At 38.3% G+C, this 21243-nt stretch overlaps 1 protein-coding gene and 1 non-coding gene across 2 annotated transcripts; one reads left to right on the forward strand and one right to left on the reverse strand.

Moving 5' to 3' along the window:
- Positions 1–635: 635 nt before the first annotated feature.
- On the reverse strand, positions 636–2260 carry LOC116118290 (branched-chain-amino-acid aminotransferase 2, chloroplastic-like). Its single transcript, XM_031404270.1, has 8 exons — positions 2138–2260; positions 1863–2039; positions 1595–1726; positions 1413–1508; positions 1219–1335; positions 1029–1124; positions 830–942; positions 636–750 (listed from the first exon to the last, which is right to left on the reverse strand). Exons 1-8 carry the CDS (start codon positions 2243–2245, stop codon positions 636–638), a joined length of 954 nt encoding a protein of 317 aa, XP_031260130.1. The 5' UTR covers positions 2246–2260.
- A 17396-nt stretch (positions 2261–19656) lies between these two features.
- On the forward strand, positions 19657–19763 carry LOC116118457. Its single transcript, XR_004126154.1, has one exon. It is a non-coding gene; the product is annotated as a small nucleolar RNA R71 (small nucleolar RNA).
- The last annotated feature ends 1480 nt before the right edge of the window (positions 19764–21243 follow it).

Here is a 21243-nt window from a genome sequence, read left to right on the forward strand (position 1 = left end):
CCATTTCATGGCCACATCTTTGGCCGTGAAACAACCATATTCATGGCTAGGTCTTGCCGATCCATAGCTGGATTAGGCCTTACCGACGCACGACCAGTTAGATCCGGTTGGTCGTGTGCCATTACAACGGCTGCCGACGGTGGTGGCTGGTTGCCGGTAGTGGCTTGGGGTGAGTGGGGATGATTTTGCTATAAATTAAGGTTTTATATTGCTGAGGTGTTTTAGCAAAATTTCAAATATAGGGTGTTAAAAGAAATAATTTAAAAAATAATAGAATAAAATAATAATAAAAATAATATTATATTATTATTTAAAAAGGAGGACAATTTAGTAATCTATATAATATACCCACTTATTTATCCTCCCAACCAAACATATTATTATAACATACCTACCAATTTATTCTAACCAACCAAACACATTTCTCTAAAGATTCTTTGATAATCTATCTTTCTAATAATGCAACATTCCCTGAACCAAACGTACTCTATATAATATCTTCAAATCATATTATATTCTGCCAAACATTCTTTGCACTTTTGGCTAAATTTTGTGATTACATTATTAATTAGAAAACCACATTATTAGGTACTATATATCTATCTATGGACATAAGACAATGAAGATAAGCTCAATTAATTAATTGGGAGCGTCCATCTCAATTTATCCTCAATAACACCAGTCTGAATCCCTGTAAGTGTTGCGTGAAGTTTATGTGTCACTGTTTCATTTCCAGTTTTGTACTCAACCCTACATTAAAATTATTCCACTGTTAAAAGAGGACGAAGGAGGAAGGAAATTAAACAACATAAATATACATTTCTTTTACCTTGTATCTTTGTAAGTCATACTGGCAACAGGAGTCACAACCATTGCGGTTCCTGTGCAAAATACTTCATCTGCATTCAACAAATCCTCCAATGGAACATTGCGTTCCTCCACCTAAACATTGTACTTATTTATTAAAACGTTTCCTCAATTCGCCCTTTTATTGCGATTAACAGAATTAATGGCAATTATATAGCTACCTGGTAACCCATATCAGAAGCAAGTTTGATAATGCTTTTTCGGGTGACACCAGGCAGAATAGTTCCATGTGTTGCTGGAGTTGAAATTACATTGTCCTGAAAAAGAGAGATTTGTTAATATTGGAAAAAATAGAGGACTTCTGATATTAATGAAGCGAAACATTTGTGTAGAATGGCCTTTAGTTCTTACCTTGAGAATGAAAATGTTACATGAAGAAATCTCCTCAATGTACTTTCCACTTACTGCATCTAAGAATAAGACGTCAGTGAATCCTTTGGCCGTTGCTTCGGCTACGGTTTCATAAACCTGCAATAAGCAATGAAAATTTAAAAACAATTCGATATAGCATCACGGCATGTAATGAAGCTCAATTTTATGCTCACCCCTGAGTAGTTTGTGATACTTTTAATGCCTCCGGTTCCACCAGGTCCAGCACGATGGAGGTCTCTTTCTATCAATAAGTTCAGGGATTCTCTACCCTGTAATATATATCAGTGGCATTATTGTTAATAATACTGCATCAAACAAAAGAAAATTAATTCAATGACTCAAGTAATTAGTGTACCTTATAGAAGTTGCCGATTGGAGATGCGAATATGAGGAAAGTGTACTCAGGAGCAGGTCCGATTCCGAGAACCGACCCACTTCCCATGAGCAGAGGCCTAACATATAGTGAGCCTTTCCCATGAGGAGGCACCTGTGTGTTCATCAATTTGAAACAATACGTTAACAAATAAGCATACGTCAAGTGCAAATGCACTGGTGTCCTGAGATCTTTAAAAGTTCCGGAAAACTTAAGATCATTCAAACAAAGAGAGAAAAAGGAATATTACCCAATGCTTGTTGGCCAGGACAACTTGCTTTACAGCTTCGACAAATTGCTCAACTGATGGTGACGGCATCCTCAATCTCCTTGCGCCGGCTTGCATCCGTAGAGCATTATGTTCTGGCCGAAAGAGCTGAATTCTACCATCTGTTTTTCTATAGGCCTTTAGACCTTCAAACAAACCCTAAAGATACCACCATTAAAGAAGCAATTTGTCACTCAATTAATGCTAAGTCCAACACATTATCATTATTGCTGCTTTTAAATTAAATTGGTTTCTACCTGTCCATAATTTAGGACTCCAGCAGAAGGGCTGATTTCTATGTTGCCATAGTTGGTAAGATGTCCTCGTGAAAAGTTTTCTTTCATTGAGCATTTCATTATATACATGTAATCAGTTGTAGTTAAACCAAATCCAAGATTATCCCAGTCGACGTCTGCATAATTTTCTTCCGAGCTATAAATGCTCACAACATTTCAAAAATCAGCAAACAAATTAGCAAATAATTGAATCTGTGGTTGAATAATGAAGAACAGATATTTACTTTAATTAAATTTAAGTAAAATATAAAACACATTCTCTTGCTATGTATATAAAGATTACATTTAATTTGCTCAATGTGTACCTGTTGTTAATGCTACCACTTTGGGTTCCAATAAAGGGCGGAGCCATTACTGTGGTATGAGACTGCAATCAAGAAAACAGTCATTTGTGAGTCGCGTCCTTGAACTTGAATTATATCTTTAGCAACAAGATTAGCTATAAACCAAACTCATATTATTACAAATCATAGCTATTACCGTTCTATAAAGGAACTGAACATATAAACAAGACAAATGTGATACCTTTTACTTCAAGAAGCGAAGCAGAAAGCCTACAAAGTTGGTACAATGAGTTCTGAGTAAGATACAGTCTCTTATAGGCTGAAAAAGAGAATAAAATTAAGCATTTAACAAACTTGTTAAATTTATCAGTTAAAAAGTTTTTTCAGTTCAATCGAAACTTGAAGACAATAGTAATAGCACTGAGTTTCAAGAATTTTAGCAATTAACAGAAGGTAAATATAGTAGTGAGCTCACAAAACAAAAAGTCCATCACTGGTGATTATTTTTTAAGTTGCGCTTTCCCCTTCCGCGAACAAGAAATTACAGTTTATAATTAGTTATTGCAGATGGTTGTAACATATTTGGCCTATTTTAAATGATTGTTTGCAGTCATGCCAGCATGAATTATACAATTAAGAATGAAGTCTCCTTTTATATGTATATACTCCAAAGTCGAATAAAATTATACTTAACAATCAAAATATTTGATTATTAGATTATTCAGGAATTATGCATGTCAAATTAAAACAATAGTTTCGTAAATTCATATATAATATACCTTTTTATGGATTTTCCTATGGCGTCGTTTTGGNCTCAATGTGTACCTGTTGTTAATGCTACCACTTTGGGTTCCAATAAAGGGAGGAGCCATTACTGTGGTATGAGACTGCAATCAAGAAAACAGTCATTTATGTGAGTCGCGTCCTTGAACTTGAATTGTATCTTTAGCAACAAGATTAGCTATAATCCAAACTCATATTATTACAAATCATAGCTATTACCCTTATATAAAGGAGCTAAACAAATAAACAAGACAAATGTGATACCTTTTACTTCCAGAAGCGAAGTAGAAAGTCTCCAAAGTTGGTACAATGAGTTCTGAGTAAGATACAGTCTCTTATAGGCTGAAAAAGAGAATCAAATTAAGCATTTAACAAACTTGTTAAATTTATTAGTTAAAAAGTTTTTTCAGTTCAATCGAAACTTGCAGACAATAGTAATAGCACTGAGTTTCAAGAATTTTAGCAATTAACAGAAGGTAAATATGGTAGGGAGCTCACAAAACAAAAAGTCCATCGCTGGTGATTATTTTTTAAGTTGCGCCTTCCCCTTTAGCGAACAAGAAATTACAGTTTATTAGTTATTACAAATGGTTATAACATATTTGGCCTATTTTAAATGATTGTTTGCAGTCATGCCAGCATGAATTATACAATTAAGAATGAGGTCTTCATATATATGTGATCCAAAGTCGAATAAAATCATACTTAACAATCAAAATATTTGATTGTTAGATTATTCAGGAATTATGCATGTCAAATTAAAACAATAGTTTCGTAAATTCATATATAACATACCTTTTTATGGATTTTCCTATGGCGTCGTTTTGGACTGCATGCAGTAAAATTGGGTTAGCGAGAAGCCTAAATAAGATTATGCATCAAATTCTTGTGTTGGTGACGAGTGCTTGCATTACACTCAGGTTGTTTGGTGAAAATCGACTCAACTTGGCTGTGGGAGGGTGAAGTGCCAGAATGGATGGTGGTTTGTCATTTGCAGTTATTATCCTCCGGGGAATATTGAAGGTGAACGTCCTTATTGAGGTGTAGTATAAGAAAATGTATGTCTTAATCGATATTGATTGGAAGTTTTAGAAGTGGCTACATCTTGTATGAAACAGAATTTTATGTTTATGAAATAAAATAAGTTAAATTAGAAGAATATTTGTTTTTGTGAGAACGAGGAAGGGTGCAAGAGAGAGTAATTCAGTAATCAATATGGGAAAAAAGAAAAGAAAAGAAAAAAAAAAGATGATATGCTAATTCTTTCACTCCATGACTAGCTCCGTCGCTTATTCCTCAACCTGTTGCAATGGTAGGAACTATAGATCAAAATGAAAGAATCCCATTTATATAAATTTTATACATTCTCACTTTCTTTATTTTCCTTTGACTACCAAAAGAAAAATTTTAATTTTTGTTTAATTTTTTGTCTTTTTCTCTCCATTTTCTCGGTTGAAGTAAAAATTTTAAGCCAACTGTATCTACAACCAATATTTTTTATTGCAATGGTTAAATTCCTAATAGGGGGTTACTATTAGAGGATTTATCCAGTCTTTAACTTTAAGGATCTAAGGATTAGTCGAAGTGCATAAACTGGCTCACACATCTTGGTCACCAAAAAAAAAAAAAAAAAAAAAAAAAAAAAAAAACCTATATAAAATATAATTATATATATAATATTATATATATATATATATAAGTTTATCCTTTAGATAGATATATATTCAACCAGAAAGAAAAAAGTGAGGATTATTATTATTTAAACTCTTTAACAGACACATGATGCTAATAATCGGCCCAACAAGTCCATTATTTACATAGTTAGACCCATTTTTTAAACAGTCAAGCAATAGCTAATCAATTACCCAGTATTGAGACTTGAGAGCAGTTGAGTCAGACCATTATATGAGTTTCAAGAATCCGGATTTATTATAACAAGAAATGCTAATAACTTTTTGAGTAGTGTTTTTCCAAATTTTTATAAGCCCTAAAATCAATTAGAAGTAAATAAATTTAAATTTATTTCAAAGTTATCCATTTTATATTCTTTAACTTCTCCACTTTCTTAATCTTTTTCAATTCTCTAAATTTCCTAATCTTTTTTAACTTCTTTTCTTTCTTAAAAACTCATTATTTAGAAACAATTATGAAAAATCTGAAAAAAAATAAAAAATAAAACAAATTTGAAAGAATATTTCCGATCATGATTTGCAAAATCATGACTGAAATTTTCTTTCCAACCATTGTTTTGTTTGTTTTTATGGGTTTGATAACTTTTTCTAAATCACAAGTATATTTCAACAAAATTTCATTCACTTCCAAAAAATAAACAAATAAAAAAAGAAAAAAAATTTCAAGAAAGATTTCCTTTTAAACCAATCTGTTGTTTATTTTATTGTCTATTAATCATAATTAAATAAACGAGAAGTTAAAAGTATTAAGAAGAAGATATTAAAAAATAAAAAGATTAAAAAAGTAGTGAAAGTTTAAAAAGTTCATTTTGGAATAAAATAAAAATTATTTAAATATAGTAAATTTTGGGGTTTAAAAGGAGTGTAGATAGGGTTTAAATAACTCTAACTTTTTTAAGACACATTGACTTAATCAAAACTGATGTCTACTGTCTATTGATGACATGGCTCTTGATTACTTGTCCAAATTGGACCAGTTTTCGCGATAAATACATGGTAAATAATGTTTATCTAATTGAAATCAACAAAGAACCAACAAGTTATGAAAATCATTCTACTTCAAAAACGCAGCGAATTAAATAACCTCAATCTGGAAAAATAAAATGCAACTAATCCTAAATAAATATATCGATAATTCTCTTTTCCCCGACAAAAAAACTATATATTATCAACTAATCAGCTATATTAACTTATACTAAAATCATTTAATTAGCTTAATTTGTTTTGTCTACTCTAGATGTTTTCAGTTGAATATGCGTCCATTCCATCCAATTTTTATATATTTTAACCTTTTTTTAATTAAAAGAAAAGGTCACTTGTTTAGAAATGCTATGAATATTCTTGCTAGATTATTCGTGAATACAATTCAAATCTATTTTATATATAAACTCTTTATACAAATTTATAAATAAATTGTGTTGATGGGTGATTTTGACACCAACTAACCGCATGTGGGAATTGCTGAGCTGACTCAGAAGACACATGTGTACGGGGGTATTGAACTGAATAGAAGATGAAGAACAGTGTTTAAAGTGGTTCGGATGCTTAAGTAAGCGAATCCTACGTCCATTGGTATCGTATTAATATATGTGGTCAGGTCGCGTTCAGCGAGCTGACTTACAAGAGATTACAAGAGAGAGAGATAGAGAGAGAGAGAGAGAGAGAGAGAGAGAGAGAGAGAGAGAGAGAGAGAGAGAGAGAGAGTATGTCTATATGCTATTCCAGAGAGAAATTAACTAATCTCACAAACGAGGGAAGAACCTTCTATTTATAGTGGGATGAGTTAAGGTAATGATTACTAAATCAAGGAGTGAGTCAGATTACCGTGCAAATCCTTCCTTGCGTCCCGTTACTCACCTGCTCGAGTGATTTACTCGATGCTTACAGGGATTGGACACGTGAATCATCTCTAGCCTTTCACTAGCCTAGCGCACACCCACTACACTGGCAGGAGCATGCCGCTTGCGTTAGCGTGCGACGTGGCTTCGTCTGAATGGCTACAAGACTTACCTAAGCTCTGACCGCTTATGCTGACAAGGCTCTGCGTCAGCCCTACTTTTTCAGGCATAACAGAAGTCCCCTAGTTTTTAAGGTTTGAGAATCGAACCTTGGAAACTACATATTATGCCTTGATTTGATGCGTTTGAAGAGATACTAGTCGATCCGACCTGGTTGCAAAAAGGTCGAAGAAACATTTCCATGTAGGCGACCTAAAATGTCTTGCTCTTGGGGTCAGTGACTTATTCTTAGAACATGTTCAGTGCCATAACGATGACTGGTTTTCGACCAAGGTTTGCGACTTGATTACACTTAAAGAGTTTTTTGCCAAAGGCAAGGGATCACATCGCTCTGCAACTGACGTAAGACAAGATCGAAGAGTCACGTCGCTTCGTGACTGACATAAGACGAAGAGTGTTCTAATAACGACCCCTTCAGATGTTATCCGTTGCACTTTTGAAGCTGATACATTTAATGAAATACCTTTTGTTATGACAGACTTGTCCTGTGCGTAATAAGTGCTAGCCATGCGCATTAAATGCGAATCATGCTAAAACAATAGTCCCTATCAGGGTATTAAATGCAGATTGGGGCGCATTTAATATGGAAGAGGGAAACGTGCCATCGCTTGAGTGTTTCAACGGAAAAGAATGATGATTTGGTTTCTCGAAGCATGACGGTCACTGTTCTTCGTTGATTCATGACACATGGTCGCGAGCAACGGTCAAATGCATTTTTCGCTCAAACATCGTTTCACTTCGGGAAACCAAAGCGCCACTTCCTTCACTATAAAACCCCAAGCTCACTTCAGGTAATGCACAATACTCACTTTCTCAAAGAGAGCAAAAATTTTTGTGAGCCTTGGTTCTTTGTCTCTCAGCTTGGTGCGCGCTTGATATTCGAAGTAGGAGGATTAATCTTCTCACTTCAAGAGGTAAGGATGGTTACTCCACCACTTTTATTATTATTTCTTGCTTTCGATAGTTGCCATGCGATGATAGTCTGCCGTTAGTTGATCGGAGATGAAATATTCTCCTTGGGTTTGAGCCATTTGATGGTGGCTCTAAAAGTATTATGAGGGTTTTTCTAGGATTTAAGGGAGGAAGCTTTTTACTTTCTCCTCCACGTCATCGTATGAAACAGTATACGAGGACTGAATGATTTCTTGTATGTTGCTTTTTTCAGACCGTAGTAGAATGGACCCCACAATGACCAGAATTGAGGAGGGAACCAGCTCGCCTATGCAGGATGCTTTTGCGGGTCCCCCTCAAGAGATTCTATCGATGATTATTATCGAGGAGATTCAAAAGGTGATAGACCAATACGCTCTTAGCATGGAGGTCTTCCAAGATAGGATACACACAGCTCGGAGTCCGCCGCAAGGGATGGTCGCGATCTCCGAGAACATTTTCAAGAGTGGAGGGTAGATCCCTTTTCACCTTTTTGTCAGGTTGGTCCTCAATCATTTCGGGATCGCATCACTACAGCTAACGCTGAATGCATATATGATAGCAGTGGCTATGTATATTGCCTGCGGCGAAAACGGATTAGGCGAGTTGACCACGCTGGAGCTTGGTTGCTCGTACATCCTAAAGAAGAGTAAGGACAAAGACTCCTTCTACCTCTCCAAGCGCTCTACGATAGAAGAGGGAATTCATAGTTACCCCAGCAACGTAGAGGCATATGAGACAAAGTTCTTTTTCTTTTGATACAATGGCATTTGCCACTTTCTGGAGCCGATTAGGTTAACCTTTCCTTTGAGGTCGCAAATTTCCCTTTTGGTCTTCGCTAATGAGCTCTTTGTTTCTTTGCAGTTAACAAAATGACCAGGTTGTCGCTCCTCGAGGATCCAGACAAAATCACTACCTTCAGTTTTCTGCCCGAAAAGAGTCGCGACGTAAGGCTGCTCGTGACAACTGCCAATTTGCGGAAGTACAGTTTCTTCAACCCCGAAGCAACCTTAGAGACCCCATCAAGTAAGCTTAACCTTAGCCTATTTTTTGATTTTTCACGCAGCGAACTGTTTTGCTAACGACGTTCGTATGCAGCGACCATGCCTCCCAAGGTGCCCAGATCACCGCGACCAAGGCAATTTTCCTTCCCCTGGATGGGTGTCACCAGGCCAGCTGGAGCGGCTCCAGCGGTCCCGCTACTGGAGGGACACCGTCGGGTGCTCCCCAGCCTTCGGCTGGTCTCCGAATCAGAAGACAATGGCTCAAAAGTCCAAGAGGCAGAAGCAACTTTGGGCCGAAGAGTCAGAGTCCGAGACTAAGGGTTTGGGCATCCAACCTGAGAGGTTGCAACGTTACCAAGCGTTCCGCTCGGGAGGGCTAGCCAGGGGCGCGACCGGCATCTCCATTGCCCCAGAGGGTTTGTGGACAAGGCAAATGGAGGTTGCAGGTCCAGGGAGGAGGTTGGGCAAAGAGCCCGCGGAAGAGACTATACTTACTACAGGTACGGGCACGCCTGTGCTAGACTCGATTGGCCAACTTCTGGACCTACAGTTGGTAGTTTTCACTTTGCTGGAGTGCGGGCTTGTAGAGACGTTCGAACAGTTCGTGGCCTCCAACCCCATGGACCTGATGTCCACGTCCTTCCAGCACATGAGTCAGGTAAACGAGCTGTCCTCAGTGACGACTTTATATTTGCTTTTTTAGTAAAAAGGAAATTGACTCTTTATTCTTTTCGTTACATAAGCCCTACTCTCTGTGCATCTGTCCCTACAGAAAATTCAACTGGGGGCTGCCAAAGGACTGGTCGAGCTAAGGGAAGAGAATGTATGGCTTACGTGAGAATTAGAGGCCACACGAGCAGAGAGAGATTTAGCCTCTGTCCAGGTGAACCAGTACTTTTTCGAAAGGAACACTGCTTTTTGCATGGTGGACTTTCAGAAAGCTGAGCTAGAGAAGCACGAAGAGGAGGTAAGTCTGGCGAGAAAGAGCGGGAGCTGTAAATGATATCCGAGCGGGCCTTACGAGTAGAATGGGATAGGGTTGAGCTGTGGGAGATCACCAAAAAGCAGCGAGAGGCGCTTGAAGCTGAGCTTTGATTTACTCAAGTTCACGTCACCTCACTAACTTTGGAGATGCAACAATAGGAGTTAGAGCTCGAGAATAGGGCTACAGAATGGACGATTCAGTCCATCTTCGCCCTTTGGTCGAAGAACCTAAGGATTGATCGGTTCGACCTCCTCAATGAGTACTGGGATGCCCTTGCCTCCATGGCATGGGTCGAAGATGAGGAAGCAGCTCGGGGACCTGACCTGGAAGAGGAGCATCTGGAGTATGTCCCCGAGGAACCTGCACCCAAGCAGGTGATCGGCGATCAGCCTGAGGATGTTGAGGTCACCCCTGGGGTAGAGGACTAGTGATCCGTTTTTGTGGTCTTTTTCCTACTCGCTTATGTACTTTCTCTTTTTTATTTAAATAAATAAAGACATGGCTTTCTTAATTTGTTATGAATACTTAAAATTTTTGTATCCTATGTTACATATGAGATCGCATTCTAACTATATAATAACAATAACATTGGTACAAGTCTATGCGAACAGTGTTATACACATGGAAAGATAATTGCAAAAGGATGTCTTTTATTTACAAGGACTAAGAAAAGTAAAATATTTACAAGGAAAAATTGAGTTTGGAATTACTGATAATATGGTCGGAGATGTTTAGCATTCCAAGCTCGCGGTACTTTGGAGCCATTTAGCCTTTTGAGAGGATAAGTATCTGGTCTTATCACTTTGGCAATGCGGTATGGGCCCTCCCAGTTCGGTCCCAAAACTCCCGCATTTGGTTCTCTAGAACCAAGAAGGACTTCTTTCAAAATGAAGTCGCCGACCTAGAAGTCTCTTCTTCTGACCTTAGAGTCGAAGAACCTTTTCGTGTGTTGCTGATAGGCTGCTATTCTTAGTTGAGCCTTGTTGCAATGTTCTTCAACTAGATCTAGAATTTCGTGCATAAGTGAAAAAACAACATGCATGAAGAGTGGCGAAAATGGAGAATGAAAGCATGAAAAGATGGATTCAAAAAACATTTTCAAAGAAAGCCTGGAAAAAGGGATTATACCTACTCCTTTGCTTTGGATTGATGAAGATTAGACTCAAAGTAATGAGACCTCCACACTTTAACACCACCTTGAGAGATTTAGAGAGAGGTCGTGGCTTTGAGAGAGAGTTTTTTAATTTTCTTTGAGTGAACAATGTGTGTTATGAACAAAATGCAACCTTTTGCATTTATATATACTTGGGCAATTTTGTAATTATTTGTTTTTCACTTCCAAGCCCCAATAAAAACTTATTTTAAAAGGGACCCCACAAATTTATTATGCTACCCTTTGAATAATCAATATTATTCAGGGGCCCATGTAAACTAAATTAGTTTACATTAACAACCCATAAATTTACCCTTTTACCCTTTAACTATTAAAAGGTAATTTTCGTTCATCTCATTAATCTTAATGCTTTAAGATATAATAATTAAATATAATTAATTATTGCTTGACCATTTTAATCCTTAAAATGTCACAAACAATTTTCTATGCAACTATTACCATAGAAATCCCGTCATTACCCTCGGAAGGTGCTAGCCCTCTTCGGATAATCATTTCTCTCTCTCATCATTCTCTAACTTCTTAAGGCTATTGGTGTGACCATGTAGGTCCATCGTGGATTAGCCGTGAGCCGGTTCTCGATGAATCCAGAAACCTATCCGGAGGCCCAACGACTATGGTAAACATCTAGCAATGTGCCATAGTCCCTAAACCATGATGAAGAAATACTTCATTGAACCCATTTCAGATCATATGTACCATGTAGGTAAAGTCCCTCCATTGATATATCCTGATCGAGCACGGATTTATGGAACGTCAAAATCCTAAACTCGATCTTCTACCGAATCGTCGATCAATATGTCCAGAACTTGTCATCACAAACTTGCTTTTGTATGACTAATAATAGACTCTGGCTAGAGATTCTGATTTCCAACATTTATCGATGTTCGTCTCGAATCCGGATGGAGTCAGCGGTACTCCCGATCCTATATTTCCGAGTAAATGGATCCCCTCTTGACCATCGTTCATTTCTGCATATGAACAACGCATGACCAAATAGGCTTTATTATACGAAACACGATTAGTCTCGTACTTATACACCGTATGAACCATACGCATCCGTATCGGATCCGACTACAATGTCTCAGGTCAAAAGACTACATCGTGCACTGATGTAACCAAACGATAAATCATTAACTACATGCTTTTCCAAGTGATTTGTCGTTACTCGGTCACGTTTGAAAAACAGTTCACCACCGCTAATCCATACCAATGCCCCAGTGGTAAGACATCGTCATCCGTACTTATATCAACTCATGATATCTTTCGGAAGCATCTGATATGCCTACTATGCAATATAGTTGCCCAAATTATATTGCTTCCGTAGGGAACCCTTTTCGATAATTCATTTACCGATTAAATGAATCATCTGGACAATTCATATACATACTTTATTTTAAATGCATGACTGAATAAAGGAAGCAATTTATATATATGAATCGAAGAACTCTTTCTTCTATTATTTATGATATATAGATACAAGACAAAATGCTTTGAAACCGATAACACGAATAGTTTATAGGGCATACACTAATATACACTAACAATAAGCGCTTTGTTGTCTATTTCGTTGTACAGGTCTCTCCAAAGTGAACCTGTCCCAACCTCCACAGGGATCATCTCTTGGCAGCCATATGCTAGCGAAAAAGGGGTTTCTGAGGTGGAGGTTCTCGAGTTGTCCTGTATGCCCATAGAACTTCAGGAAGGTCGTCGATCCAATTCCCCTTGGCTGTGCCAAGTTTGGCCTTCAGAGTGTGCTTGATGGTTTTGTTGATAGCTTCAACTTGACCATTTGCTTACGACCTTGCGACTGAGGCGAATTTCTTTTGGATACCCAGCCCATCGCAAAACTGCTTGAACTCCTCATTATCGAACTACTTCCCGTTATCAGAGATAAGTGTATGAGGAATCCTATAGCGACATACAATATTTTTGAAAATGAAGTCCTTAAGCTTTTTGGTGGTGATCGCGGCTAATGGCTCTGCTTTGACCCACTTGGTGAAGTAGTCTACCACGACCACCGCATACTTGACTCCCCTTTTACCAGCTACATGGGTCCGATGAGATCGATTCCCCACATGGAGAATGGCCAGGGGCTGGACATGGTTACCAGTTGGTGGGAAGGAGCTCGCAGTATGTTTGCGAACCGCTGGCACTTGTCACACGTTTTAACAAAGTTGTAGGTGTCTTCTTGAATCAGGGGCCAGTAATACCCTTGACAAACAGCCTTTTTGGCGAGGGATCATGTAGCCATGTGATTACCATAGATTCCTTCGTGTATCTCTATCATGATATAGTCAGCTTCTTCATCAGTTCATCAGTTACACATCATAGAAGAGGGGCGCTAAACCCTCGCTTATACATCTGATCTCCTATGAGTGTGTAACGAGCAGTTCTTCTTCGCAGGGTTCTTGCCTCGACCTTTTCATTGGGTAAGATCCCATCTCGGAGATACTGAATGATGGGGGTCATCCAAGAGATTGATTCAGTCACATTCACGGCCTGTTCGGGCGAACTGATATTGGGGGCCTCTATGAATTGAACAAAAATGCTCTCTTGCGAATCCGAGTCCAGTGATAAGGCTATCTTTGCCAAGGCATCCACGACAGAATTGTTGTCCCTAGGAATCTGCATGATCGTGAAGTGCTTAAACGGCTTAATTACGGCTTTAGCTTTCTTCAAATAGCCGATCATGTTTTCTTCCTTGGCCTGATATTCCCCCAAAATCTGGTTAACAACCAGCATGGAGTCGCTATGGATGCTAATCACAATTGATCCCATTTCTCTTGCCAACCGCAATCCAGCAAGCAAAGCTTCATACTCGGCCTCATTGTTGATCGCTTTGAACCCAAAGCGGAGGATGCCATGAATGCGAGTCCCTTCAAGACTTAGGAGGAGAAGGCCTGCCCCAACCCTTTTCTGTGGGTTCCAAGAAAAAAAGGATAGGAAATACAAAGTAAGAGAACTCGGTTCTCCTCATGCAAACACTCAAATCAAATCGAACTCCATTTCTTTTCACCCACCAATCAACGTATCCACTAATTTACACCCGTCAAACTTGTGTCTTTCTTATTTTTGATACAATAAATGCGCGGGTCGAAGGTGTACATGGCGTTGTTAAATCAGAGGTCACCAAGTACTGCTAGGCAGTTTTTAAGGCGGTTACTGGTTTCCAATCGAGATACCCTTCAACTTGGCAAAAGAATTTTTTTTTTTTTTTTTATAAAAGCATTTATACAATCGAGACACATCCATTGAACTGAGGTGAACTACCTCTTTTATTTTTATTGCCCTTCTTACAACCCCCAAACTATTCTTTTAGTCAATTTGTACAACTCTTCCCTTTCTTTGTGTTTGCATTAGGATTGAATTCTCCTACGGGTACGACAGAGTGTTTAGGGTACAAGGATCGGACAATTTTTTTTTTTTTTTTGTTAGCCAAGAAAAATGAAGCAATAATGATTCATACGGCTCAAACGGGTGACTAGGGACAATTTCATTCCTGGGTTCGCTAGAAAGGCTCAAACGGGTGACTAGGGACAATTTCATTCCTGGGTTGGCTAGAAAGGCTCAAACGTTCCAAAAGAATGCCTAAATCATCTCCTCAACCATGTCTAATCCTAGAATTTCGCCTCAAGCACTTCTCTACTAGGTTCTAGAGTCCACCAACACTATCAAACTTTACCTAAGTACATAAAATAAATCTAAGCATGCCGGAAAAATGAATATGGTGGTTGAATCACTCAACAAATCTTAATCAAAATTCAGTCAATAAACCTAAACTTGAAGCAATGCTTAACATTTCTCAATAATAAAAATGCAACAATCCAATTCGCATCATTGATTTATACAATTCATCATCAGCAAAAACAATCAAACTAAAAAAAATAATGAAAGTTCAAAAATTCCTAATTTTCCTACCCCCAAACAAAAGATGACATTGTCCCCATTGTCCCATTATGCATAAATTTGGAATAGAAAATAAAAAATAACAAAGGTACGAGAAAGTTCCCTGGTTAATCTGTGAGTTGTCGCTCCACATTGCACACTTTGTCATCACCCAACATCTGTCAAAACAAAAGAAACTATGGTGTCCATTGTGTTAGCAAAAATTCACAAACTAAATTGAAAATATTACATCCTAATCTCGTCCTTGCAACAACTACAAATTAAAAGAAAATGAAACAACTAAAACAACTACGCAAATCCAAAACAAAAATAAGAGCTGAGTTTAATGTTTGAAATGAAAAACCAATTCAACTAAACAAATGAAAATAAAGACAACAACACAGGTGTTCCGGTGCACATTCTTCGCCACCCTCGTCTTCCTCTTTTTTCTCTTCTGATTCGGAGCCCATCCACTCATCTGAATCCCAGTCGGCCCATTGGAATCCTGAAGTGTCAACGTTGAGCTTGTTAAAGCTACTCTTTTACATCTCATACATCATGTGGGTCTGCTCAACCAACCAATCCTGACGTTTTGTCATCCGTTTCATCAAACCCATCATCTGCTGCATCATCTCCTTCTATGTAGCTGTGGAGCTGGAGGATGTGACAGGGCCTTGTGTGGTTCTCTGCTGTTTCGTTCCTGCCCTTGGTTGATCAGCTTCTGGATGTTCAAGATGCTTCTGAAAATAATTTGAATCAAGGATAGGGGCAGCATGAATACATTGCTCATCATCTCCTACCTTGGCTCTAGCTTTAATGCACAAAGCCGTGATGAGATGTGGGAAATAATAACTTGATCGCCCTGGTTTGGCAGCATGTTGAATGTTGTTAAAGATAATTCTTCCCACATCGATACTCTTTCCTATGGCAATGGAGTAACGCAGTAATGCTTTTTCGTAAGTTATTGTGCTATAGTGCGTTTTCGGCATCAACTTTGCACTAACAAAATACTGCCACACTCGAGCAACCGGTATTAAAGAAGTTCCCTTAATGATCTTCTTTTGTTTCTTCGACACTGACCAAGTTGCATCCAGTTTTGCGATGACCGGAGGAATGATGCTATCCTCAAACTGTGTCCCCCTAAACCTTCCGTACTCATCCTGATCAAATCTAGGTAGATTGTAAAACTTATTGATCTCATCTGCTGTAAACGGCACGTCAACCCCTCTCACAAATGCAAAACCCTCATCACAATTCGGGAGATTGGCATAAAACTCCCTTACTAGCGGCTCTACAATCGGTTGTGCAGGAGCACTCATGAACAGTTCCTATCGTCTCCCTCGACTCCAATCCAACGTCTGACTCGTGGTTAATCCGTGCTTAGGAATAAAGCCCTTATCTCTTCTTTGGATAGCCGCTTGATATCGTTTCTAGGCCTCTTCATTCACAAAACAGCTATCTACTTTCTTTCCTTTTCCCTTTCCTTTGTATGTCAACTTAATTTTGGGTGCCATTTCCTATAATCCAATTCACAACACAACCCAAAAATTCAAGCCTAGGTTCCCCACAACAACCAATTCAAACTTGAAAAAGAAAATGAACAACACTTCCAAAAATCTGCAATCAGACCCCCAAACTTCGATTTCTCCGAATTCAACAACACACTCCAAAATTCAACACCCATACTCCTAAAAATCACAACACGCACAATAAATCCTTCTTCAACAAAATCCAACTCACAATATTCGCAATTCAACCAAAAATAAATTTCTCAGATCTACAACTTAAAACTTGAAATTTTACGAAAATGAGTTTAGGGAACTTGAGATCTTACCAATATGAAGGATTATTCGCCACCAATTTACTCAGAATCAGCCCAGATTGGAAAGCCCTAAATTTCTTGAACTTGAAATTTTCGTGAAATTTTCGAGAAATTTGTTGTTGAAATGAGTTGTTTTGGTGTTTAGGAAGGTTAATGAGTGAAAACTTTGGTTGGGAAAGCACTTGGGAGGCAAAGGATTGAGATTGGAAAATTTTTCTCTCAAAAATATTTGAAAAAACGCGTGAAAAATGAAAAGCCAAAGTGAGTTTATATAGAAAATAGTCTTCGCCGCGGCGAAGTTCTTCGTTTATGAACCCTAATTAGAAACCCAGGTTTCGCCTTAGCGAAGAACAACCTTCGTCGTGGCGAAGTTCTTCGTTCATGAACACGAATTTAAACCTAGGTTTCACTGCGGCGAAGAAAAACGCTTCGTTGAGGCGAAAAAATACAGTGGCTAATCGCCGCGGCGAAATTTCCTTAGAAAAATTTCATCCAACCTTCTTCGCTGAGGCGATAAAATACAGTAGCTATCACAAATTTTCAGGTTGCTTCACCCCGACGAAGAACAATATTCGCCGCGGCTAAGTCTGGGACTTTCAAAATTTATTTTTATCTGATGTGCTTAGTCGTATTCTTCGCCTCAGCAAAGTCTGGAGCATTTTCCTTCCTTGTATTAGCTAAAAAATTCACCTGAAACACCCAAAACACAAAAATTAAAAAGAATGAAAAACATTCAACACACTGAAAAAAAAAAAAAAAAAAATAGAAGAACAAAGATTTAAAACACTTGGGTTGCCTCCCAAGAAGCGCTTGTTTATAGTCGGTAAGCTCGACTCCCTCAATTTTTCACGTTAGTCCGGACTATCCAAGTATATCACATCCCTTAACATTCCCTTGTGCTTGAGCTTCTTTTGTTGATGATCTTTTTCACACAGTGGTCTTGTTGAGAGTTTCACCACCCATTTCCATCCTTTGGTAATTACTTTGGTGGTTCGACTCTTCTCACCGACTGTTTTCCGTTTTCTTGACTTTCCCTCACCCTTTTTGAACTGAGAGATCCTTTCTTTGTGAAAACACAATCTCGACTGTGGCTTATCTCAGAATTTTGTGCCATCCCTTTTGTTATGGTCCTCACTCTCGAACTGATTCGGGTTGACAATGTAGCTCTTAATTTCCACTCTAGGATTGTCCAGCTGGAAGGTTTCACTCTTTGCCTAGTCCACCATATCGATTTTCAAACACGACTCTTGTTTAGGTGGAGCTCTCGTTGAGTCAAGGACATTAAACGTTATTTCTTCATCTTGTATCCTCATGATTAACTTCCCTTCTTGAACGTCGATTAAAGCTTTTCCAGTCGTCAGAAATGGTCGTCCCAGGATAAGAGGAATCTCTTTGTCTTCATCCATATCTAACACAAAGAAATCCGCATGAAAAATAAACTTGTCCACCTTAACCAACACATCCTCTACAATGCCCCTAGGATGTTTTATTGATCGATCTGCAAGTTGCAAGCATATGGTTGTCAGCTTTACTTCACCAATTCCTAGTTTCCTGAAAACAAAAAAAGGTATAAGGTTAATGCTAGCACCTAGGTCACATAAAACTCGATCAAAGGTGATATTTCCCATAGTGCAAGGAATCGTAAAACTCCCTGGATCTTTGAGCTTCGGGGGTAGCTTCTTCTGGAGAATGGCACTGCACTCCTCCGTAAGCATCACTGTTTCCTCATCTTCTAGCTTCCTTTTGTTCGATAGGATTTCCTTAAAGAACTTTGCATAGCTCGGCATCTGCTGTAATGCATCTGTAAAAGGAATGTTAATATGCAGTTTCTTAAAAACATCAAGGAATTTAATAAACTGCTTATCCTGATTTTCTTTTCTGAGTCTTTGAGGAAAAGGCACGGGTGGTGTGTGATGCGCCAACTCTGGTGGTATCTCGGGGAAGGGCAATTTCTCTTTCTTTTTTTTTTTCCCCTCTTCCTGCTTCTGTTCATCTTTCCTTGAGCTGGGTGGTTTCTCTTCAGCAATGATTTCTTCATCAACTTCCTCATCAGAATCTTCATTTTGCTTTGATGAAGTTTCCTCTTTCCTTGATTTTTCCACCTCTTCTAAAACTCTCCCACTTCTCAATGAAATTGCATTTACTTGCTCATGTGGGTTAGTGACTGTATTGCTTGGTAAGGAACCCTGCGGTCTCTCATTTAGCTTCTCGGCCAATTGGCCCATCTGTACCTCAAGATTCCGAATGGACGCCCCTTGATTTCTAAAATTCGTCCTCATCTCATTCATAAATCTCGTTGTCTTTTGCATTAATTTCCCAAACATGTCTTCCAACTTTGTCACTCTTGGATCTCCCGGTTGATTATTCACCCCTGGTTGGTTATTCGGCACTGCCCTTTGGTTCCATTGATTATTTTGCTAGTTCTGATTGCCCCAAGCTAGATTTGGATGATTTCTCCACCTCGGATTGTATGTGTTGGAATACGGGTTGTTTGGTTGCCTCTGATTTCCTGCCAAGTAGTTTACTTGCTCCGTTGATGAAGATGACGAAGCAAATGTGTTCTCCACTTGACACTCGCTGCTCACATGGTTCCTTGCACAAAAATCATAAGTTAGTTGAGGTGCTTGAATGGAGTTTACCTGCATACTTCCCAACTATTTCTGAAGTGCTGTGAGTTGGGCTGAGATGGCTGTGAAGGCATCAACTTCATGAAGACCTGCAGATTTTCTTGGTATTGCTCTCTCATTTGGTCTTTGATAGTTGTTGCTTGCCAACACCTCAAGCAACTCATAAGCCTCCTCTGGTGTCTTATTCTGCAAAGCTCCTCTCGATGTTGCATCCACCATAGTTTGCACGTTACCCATCAGTCCATTGTAGAAAGTTTGGACTTGAAGCCAAACTAGCAACCCATGGTGTGGACATTTCCTCATCAATTCCTTGTACCTCTCCCAAGCCTCATACAATGACTCAGATTCCTCTTGTAGAAATGATGTGATATCATTTCTCAGTTTTGCTGATTTTGCTGGAGGAAAGAACTTAGTCAGGAACTTCTGTGCTAGATCATTCCAAGTTGTGATAGTCCTTGCTAGTAGTGCCATTAACCACCCCTTAGCTTTATCTCCCAATGAGAATGGGAATAACCTTAATCTCATGGTGTCATCTGACACTCCGTTCGACTTGAAGGTGTCACAAATTTCCAAGAAGTTCGCAATATGCTGATTCGGATCTTCCTTCAAATCTCTATTAAACCTTACCGACTGCTGGATCATCTGAATGATTGCCGACTTAATCTCAAAGTTTTTGGCTTGCACCATAGGCCTAATAATACTCGAACCACTACCATTAACCATGGGAACTGAGAATTCCCTTAATGTCCTGTTCTCTGGTTCTGCCATTTCAACAACTATCTCTTCTGTTTCAACCACTATGTCCTCTCTTTCTCTTCTCTCTCTGTTAAGTCGTCTGGTGGTTCTCTCAATCTCAAGATCAACAGGAACCACTGGCTGATGTCTCGCTCTTCGCATAAACTGCACAGAATCAACGAAAGAAAGTGAGATCACAAACTAACTTAAAATTTAAAACAAAAATTAAAACTTCAATCTAGCTAACTATAGAAAAACTCAATGTTAACTTAAAACTCAATCCCCGGCAACGGTGCCAAAAACTTGATGCGTTGTAACTACAACATGCAATATGGCAAGTGCATCAGTCGTAAAAAGTAATAAAGTGATGAGTGAGTATCGTTTCCACGAGGATAGTGTTACTAAGTACCGATTTCTCTAGTTTAAGTCCTAATTGAAGAAACAATAAATTGGATTAATGGAAAATTATCAAACTAAATACAAAGTGACAAAATAAAAATGAATGAAAATGAAATTAAAGCAAAACCCAACAACTTAACTAATTAAACAATGCAAAAAATGCTAGGGTGTTGATTTCACCTAGATACGCTAATCCAAATCATAGAATCTATTACCCAAGTTCTAATTCCTTGATTGAAAATCGAATTCCCTAAGTTATAAAACATACCTTCTCAGGCTATGTTTCCCTACTTATCCCTATTAAGCTTCCGCACCCAACAAATGAAGATTAATAGTTCAAAGTCTTTTAAGATTTATGGAATTCTATCTAGATTTCGTAGATCGCTAAACCTATCTCTAGTGTTTGCTTAATCTACGATATTTATCCCAAGAGGCACAATTACAAATCACTTCTCAGTCTCATTGTAAATAACACACATTTGAATGGTGATCAAGCATCCAAAAATCATTAAGAAAAGAGATAAACACTCAATCATGAAATTAAAACTCAAAGTAAATCAATTCATATAAATTTGAATCATTTTATCAAGATTACATCAAACCCTAGCTAAACAATTCAGTTCATAGTAAAAAACGAAATAAAATAACAAAAACAACTTGAATCAAGATTCATCATTGAAAAACAAGCAAAATATGGATAAATCTTCTCTAATTTGAAGCCCAAATCTTC

This window comes from Pistacia vera, unplaced genomic scaffold, assembly GCF_008641045.1.
Source record: "Pistacia vera cultivar Batoury unplaced genomic scaffold, PisVer_v2 Contig124, whole genome shotgun sequence".
Classification (NCBI taxonomy): Eukaryota; Viridiplantae; Streptophyta; class Magnoliopsida; order Sapindales; family Anacardiaceae; genus Pistacia; species Pistacia vera.

Coding starts and splice junctions, on each gene's coding strand:
- LOC116118290 (XM_031404270.1), bottom strand. CDS start 2,245: ATGTATATAATGAAATGCTCAATGAAAGAAAACTTTTCACGAGGACAT. Junction 1,727..1,862: donor TCCTGGCCAACAAGCATTGG/GTAATATTCCTT, acceptor ATGAACACACAG/GTGCCTCCTCATGGGAAAGG. Junction 751..829: donor ATGACTTACAAAGATACAAG/GTAAAAGAAATG, acceptor ATTTTAATGTAG/GGTTGAGTACAAAACTGGAA.